The 6,870-nt window shown below is 38.2% G+C and overlaps 1 protein-coding gene across 2 annotated transcripts in view; it reads left to right on the top strand.

Moving 5' to 3' along the window:
• LOC106868041 (mitotic checkpoint serine/threonine-protein kinase BUB1) overlaps nucleotides 1-6,870 on the top strand; it is a 61,283-nt gene that overhangs the window by 17,078 nt on the left and 37,335 nt on the right. For both annotated transcript variants that reach the window (XM_014913161.2, XM_014913154.2), the window contains exons 8-10: nucleotides 265-306; nucleotides 2,282-2,472; nucleotides 4,725-4,842. In XM_014913161.2, the coding sequence (XP_014768647.1) occupies nucleotides 265-306; nucleotides 2,282-2,472; nucleotides 4,725-4,842 (351 nt within the window). The remainder of the gene's footprint in view (nucleotides 1-264; nucleotides 307-2,281; nucleotides 2,473-4,724; nucleotides 4,843-6,870) is intronic.

The following is a 6,870-nucleotide window of genomic DNA, read 5'->3' as shown; positions in this document are numbered from 1 at the left end:
GGCACATAAAAGACACCATTTCGAGCGTGGCCGTTTTCGTGCGGGTGACACGTAAAAGCACCCACTACACTCTCTGAGTGGTTGGCGTTAGGAAGGGCATCCAGCTGTAGAAACTCTGCCAAATCAGACTGGAGCCTGGTGTTGCCATCCGGTTTCACCAGTCCTCAGTCAAATCGTCCAACCCATGCTAGCATGGAAAGCGGACGTTAAACGATGATGATGATGATGATGATATATATATATATTTTTTTTTTGTTCATTTAGGACCCCAAAACATGTACCTGAAATAGATAGTAAAGCATTAAGGTAAGTTCTGAGATTTTAATTACATAACAAAAGCAGAAATATTATCCACTCTAGTTTCTACATAGTTTGTTGATTAATTGGTTGATATGGCTGCAATCAGGTCTAAGTAAATTGAATGTTTGAATATTTAGTTGGAAAAATAACTGACTGAATATTTAGTAGTGAACTAGAGAACTGAAGATAATTTCAAAGTTGGTTGAGTTTAGTGGAATCTTAAAGTTGGTTTAGGTTTCAAAAAATATATGGATTTCACATAAAAACTCTCTGTGTTTACATAACTCTGGACCAATCCTGCCTCCACAAACCATACATCTTAGTCTCTGAGATACAGATCTCTTAATTCTTACCTATCGTCTATTTCTGCTATCCAGGCTACATACTTCATTGGAACTTGCTCTTAAAATGGTATCTGGTTTTGTAGATTCCACTCGCTTTTCTCATTTGGATGCCAGTTTGTTCTTGGTCCCCTCTTAGATCTCCTGCTGGTGAGCTCAGCTTGAGAATCCCTCTTGAGATTCTTTTCTGCAACATTTTTATCATATGTCCATAGTACCGGAACTGTGACCTTAATGTGAAGAAGTAGGGGATTAACCTGGAAAGATTCCTTGATATCTGAGCTACGTGCCCCATTGAATAACATTACTCCAGATTCTTGAGAAGAATTCCAGTTTGCTTGTATTCATGAATGTGTTCTTTTGGTCATTAACCAGCATTCAGTAACACTAAACAAAATAAATGCCTTGTTTATATCTCTTTACACTCTGTGTTCAAATCCAGCTAAGGTCAATAGAATAAAGCCCCCAGTCAACTATTGTGGTTGATTTTATTGCCTGTACCTATCCTTGTGTGCCAAGTTGGAAGTCATAATTATCAAAGACTAGGAAGTGAAGAATGATAGATGATTTAACTACTTATGTAGTAGTGTTTAGTTGTGATCATCTATATACTATAGGTGCAGGCATGGCTTTGTGGTTAGAAGTTTGCTAGGTTCAATCTCACTGTATGGCACCTTGGGCTGGTGTCTTCTACTATGTCCTTGAACCAACCAAAGCTTTGCAAGTGGATTTGGTACATGGAAACAAAACAAGAAGCCTGTCATGTGTGTATGTATGTATATATATATATATATATATATATATATAGTGTTGTCCTCCACCACCACTTGACAACTGGTGTTGGTGTGTTTACATCCCTATAACCTAGCAGTTTGGCATAAGAGATCGATAGAATAGAATAAGTACTGGGGTTGGTTCATTTAACTAAAAAATTCTTCAAGATGGTACCCCAGCAAGGCCTCAGTCTCACAACTGAAACAAGTAAAGGGTAAAAGATACTATTGGGTTCTAATCTTGTTATGGGTGTTTGAAACATGTACCAGTAATCTAATAGGGTTAATTCAATTGAGAAACACTCCTACCTAATAGCCATGACCATGAACCAGTGTAAGAAATTAAAGGTTGTTAATGATAGAATCAGTGTAGTATTGAACAGATAGCCTTTTAGGATTTAGTGTTTTTATGTTTTGAGTTCAGATCCTGCCAGGGATCAACATTTGTCCTTCCAGGATCAATAGAATCCAGTAACAATTATTTACTGGAGTTGGTTTTTATAACATTTCCATCTCTTAAAATTTGTGACTATGAGCCAAATTTAGAAATTGTTATCAAAATTTTTATTATTTTTTAACCCATTACCTACCAGTGAGATCACTTAAAAATTACAAATTTCTTAATTATCTGCCAATATTTACACATATCTAACCTTTTTGCTATATCTACTAGGTATATTTCTCTGATATTCAAATGAGGTTTGCTAATTTTTCACCCAATATCTCGTTTATTTCTTTTTGAAATGTTAATTTGATCATTCCAGTGTGTTTCTAAGGCTGTTTTATGCTAGAAATCAAAGTTTCATTAAAAAAATTCCAGTTAATAGAATTATGGGAGGTAATGGGTTATAAAACTTTGTATTTCAGTGTTCAGAAAACCAAAAAAGAGCCTGTTACACCAATGGATGTAATTAATGCAGCAGCCAGTGGAATTAAACAATTACCTATGTACTGTAAAGAGAAGGTGTATGCTGGAGTTGAGGAGTTTTCCTTCGAAGAAATTCGAGCTCTGCGCTGGAAACGGAGGCATGAAGAAAAAATGTATCTTTCTCTTGTTGGTGAGTTGTCGTTTACGTACTTCGTGGATTGCGGCCATGCTGGGGCACTGCCTTTAAAGGTCTAGTTAAACAGATAGGCCCCAGTACTTATTTTTTAGTCTGGTACTTATTTTATTGGTCTCTTTTGCTGAACTGCTATGTTACGGGAATGTAAACAAACTAACATCAATCATCAAGTAGAGGGGTTGAGGCAGACAAGCACAAAGGACAGGCTGCCACACAGTTTCTGTTCACCAAATTTACTCACAGAATATTGGTCAGCCTGGGGCTATAGTAGAGGACATTTCCCCAAGGTGTTGTACAGTGAGATTGAACCTGAAACCCATGGTTGCAAAGTGAGATTCTTAACCATATAGCCATGCCTGTACCTAAAGATTTCATCATCATTATCATCATTTAATGTCCACTTTCCATGCTGGCATGGGTTGGATGGTTTGACTCAAAAATGGTAAGCTGCGGGGCTGTATCAGGTTCTATTGCTGGATGCCCTTCCTAATGCCAACCACTCTGGGAGTGTAGTGGGTATATTTTATGTGCCACCAGCATGGGTGCCATTGATCTGACACTGGCATTGGCTATGACTACAATCTCACTTGGCTTGACAGGCCAACACAAGCCCAGTATATTGCCAAAGGTCCTGGTCACCTCTCACTGCCTCCATGAGGCACAACTCTTGAACGGTGCTAGTTAGATGGCACTGGCATCCATCATGACTTCAATTTCACTCGGTTCAACAGGTTTTCACAAGCACAAAATATCGCCCAATGATTGAAAGGTGCTTTTAACAGGCCAGTTATGCAGCACTGGCATTGGTCACAACTACAATTTCACTTGGCTTGACAACTGCAGGCATACTGGGGCACCACCTTGGAAGATATTTTAGTTGAACAAATTGACCCCCAGAACTTTTTTTTTAAAGCTTAATACTTATTCTATTGGTCTCTTTCGCTAAACCACCAAATTATGGTGATGCAAACACACCAACACCAGTTGTCAAGCAGTGGTGGGGGACAAACACAGACACCTACACATATATATATGACAGGCTTCTTTCAGTTTCCGTCTACTAAATCCATGCACGAGGCTTTGCTTGATCTGAAGCTATAGTAGAAGACACTTGCAGTGGGACTGAATCCGGAACCATGTGGTGATGAACTTCCTATAATTTCCTTCTACCAGTTTTACTCTCAGTGTTACACAATAAATGAAATAAACCCCAAACTTAATCACACAGCCTAATAATTTTCATTCAGTCAGCTATACTAACTTCCTTCCCAGACAAAAACTGACCTTGTGTCTACTGAATAACAAACAAATTTCATGAAGCCTGAACATGATAGAGATAAACAAGACACAAAGAAAAGCTTCTATGATTTCTGAATATTTTGCTAGCAAGTGCTACAAATGCTTTAGTTCTAATATGACAATTGATTCTATTTTCTCACGACTTATTTTATATTGAATTTGGTGGACAGTTGCAACATTAGTTATATTTTTGCATTTCTGAAGCAAGAGTATCAAAGAATTGTCAGTCAAAATTGGAAGAAACAAATCCCACATAGTATATTTTAATTTGAAAGACTCAGTGCCAAAAGGGATATGTGTGTGTGTTTATGTATATATATATATATATCATCTTCATTTAACATCCATTTTCTATGCTAGCATGGGTTGGACAGTTTGACAGGAGCTGGCTATGCAGAAGACTGCATCAGGCTTTACTGTCTGTTTTGCCATGGTTTTTATACTGGATGCCCTTTTTAACACCACTCACTCTTACAGAGTGGACTCAGTGCTTTTTACATGGCACCAGCATTGGCAAGGTCCATTTTGGCATGGTTTTTACAGCTGGATACCCTTCCCAAAATGCTAAGTCTAGGAAGAGCAACCAGCTATGATTTCTCAAATAGATCCTTGTCTAACCCATGGTAGCAGAATAAAAATCAGTTTTGAACAAACAAATGAATAATATATATATATATATATATATATATATATATATATATATATACACACACACACACACACACATATGCAGAGAGGCTTCTGCATAGTTTCTGTCTGTCAGATTCTACTTGTAAAGCATTGATCAAGAAGGCTCTTCTCAAAATGCTATCTAGTGGTATGAAGCTAGGATCCGCATGATTTCAAAGTAACTTTTTATAACAAGACATTTGTACTTGCATTCCTGAAACAATTCTAATCTAAACCGTAACTCCTAAGTGCCTTGTTATTTCTCTCATTTCTTATAGAAAAGAATAAAAAATTGAAAGAGGAGCAGCAGAAGATCTTGTTAAGAAACGAAGAACTGCTGATTCAACACCAGGTTTTGCAGAAATCATTGGACGAAAATGTGGAAATGAAACCAGTGTAAGAACAGTATACTTAAAATATTAGCTGCTATTTCTATTTCTATTACTACTATAACTTGAAGGATCTGACAAGCTGTTGAACAGTGAAGGGATGCAAACCACATAGCTATCTTGTTTTGGCTGAATCCCTGAACTTTCACTGGCTCACTCCACCAAGATGTCAATAAGTACTCACTGTGTCGGTGCAGTTCACTGTAAGGTACCATACATATTGATGCAACATACCACAATAAGATACCATATGTGTTAGTACAACCTGCCATTTAAAGTACCATGTTGGTACCTTACATTCCCCACTGTAAGGTATCATATGTCTTGGTATAGCTCATCACAGTATGGTACCATTTTATTGGGGTAGTTTACTACAATAGGGTCTGTCAGTATTGTTACCATGGGGAACTTCTGTCCGGCTGCTCAGTCAACAAGAAATAGAAGTCTGATTTCTGAGTCACATCCTACTCACTGCCTTATAAAAGACCCATTGGATAGTGTTGTCCAACGTACACTATACTTTAAACAAAAGTGAGGTGGCTTTGTTGGAAGGCTTTTGATTATAAAGTCTACTTGACCAGGTTAGCAGAAAGCTAAAGAACAAGAACATCCAGTGTGTTAGCACAACCTGTCATTGTAAGGCACGGAAACAGTTGTTTTATCACCTTGCCATGGTGAGTGCCCATTCGCAACTGGAGTAATTAAATATATCACATCAACACTAGAGAATCTCACAGATACCTCATGTGTTCATCACAAAGGTTTGACTTGATTTGAAAGAGAGTAGCTGCAAGTCTAGTTACTGGTCTATTAATCACTTGGTTGCAAACCCATATCCTATTGCAAGTGATTGCCTTTGTTCAGTCCCCTGGATAAGGACACTGAAGTCTACTTATCTGTGCCTTACCTAAAGTATGATTGTTCTCCAGCTAAGTGAAGTTTCTTGTGATGAATTTGCATTGTATCCAGGAAAGCTGTGGTACCACTTCATTCTAATGACATCAGACCTAAGTAGCAACTCTGTGAGTATATGAAATGCATTTTGGTATTTAGTTACCAAGGTTCACAAAATATGATATAAAATAATAACTGGGGTCAATTAATTACCTTCTTAAATTTGTGCCGTCTTTTATCTTGTTTCAGTCATTAGACTTGTCATACTGGAGCAATGCTTTGAAGGAATTTTAGTCGAACAAATTGACCCTAGTAATTATTTTTAAAAGTCTGGTACTTATTCTATGGTCTTTTTTGCCAAACTGCTAAGTTACAGGGACATACACAAACCAATACCATTTCTCAAGCTGTGTTGGGGGACAAACAAAACAAGACACCCATACATGAAGGGTTTCCAAACAGTTTCCATCTACCAAACTCTCTCTTGAGGCATTGGTCAACATGGGGCCATATTAAGAGACACTTGCCCAAGGTGCTGCACAGTGGGACTGAACCCATGATCATGTGGTTCCAAGGCAAGCTTCATAACCATACCCCCATTCTTGTGCTATATGCAAATTTATAAATTTTTAATTACCAGTTAAAGTTTTAAGCTAATTTAATTGATTCTGCCCTTACCTTAAAAATTGTTACTTTGTATCAGTATCATAAATCATTATGTTTTACTATATATTTCCATTGTTTCTCTGATTCTATCTGTAAGTTAGTACTAACTTGTGAGTTGTTGGTGCTAATTAGCCAGTTTGTTGGTGCTGACTAGCCAGCCTGTCAATGCTGACTAGCCAGCTTGTCTGTGCTGCCTAGCCAGATTGTCTGTGCTGCCTAGCCAGCTTGTCTGTGCTGCCTAGCCAGCTTGTCTGTGCTGCCAAGCCAGCTTGTCAGTGCTGCCTAGCCAGCTTGTCTGTGCTGCCTTGCCAGATTGTCTGTGCTGCCTAGCCAGCTTGTCTGTGCTGCCTTGCCAGATTGTCTGTGCTGCCTAGCCAGATTGTCTGTGCTGCCTAGCCAGATTGTCTGTGCTGCCTAGCCAGATTGTCTATGCTTACTAACCAGTTTGTTGTTGCTGGTCAAGCAGATTAATAAT

The sequence above is a fragment of the Octopus bimaculoides genome, chromosome 9 (assembly GCF_001194135.2).
Source record: "Octopus bimaculoides isolate UCB-OBI-ISO-001 chromosome 9, ASM119413v2, whole genome shotgun sequence".
In the NCBI taxonomy this organism is placed as follows: domain Eukaryota; kingdom Metazoa; phylum Mollusca; class Cephalopoda; order Octopoda; family Octopodidae; genus Octopus; species Octopus bimaculoides.
Note: the sequence above shows the minus strand (reverse complement) of the source record. Positions and strands in the feature narration are given on the sequence as shown.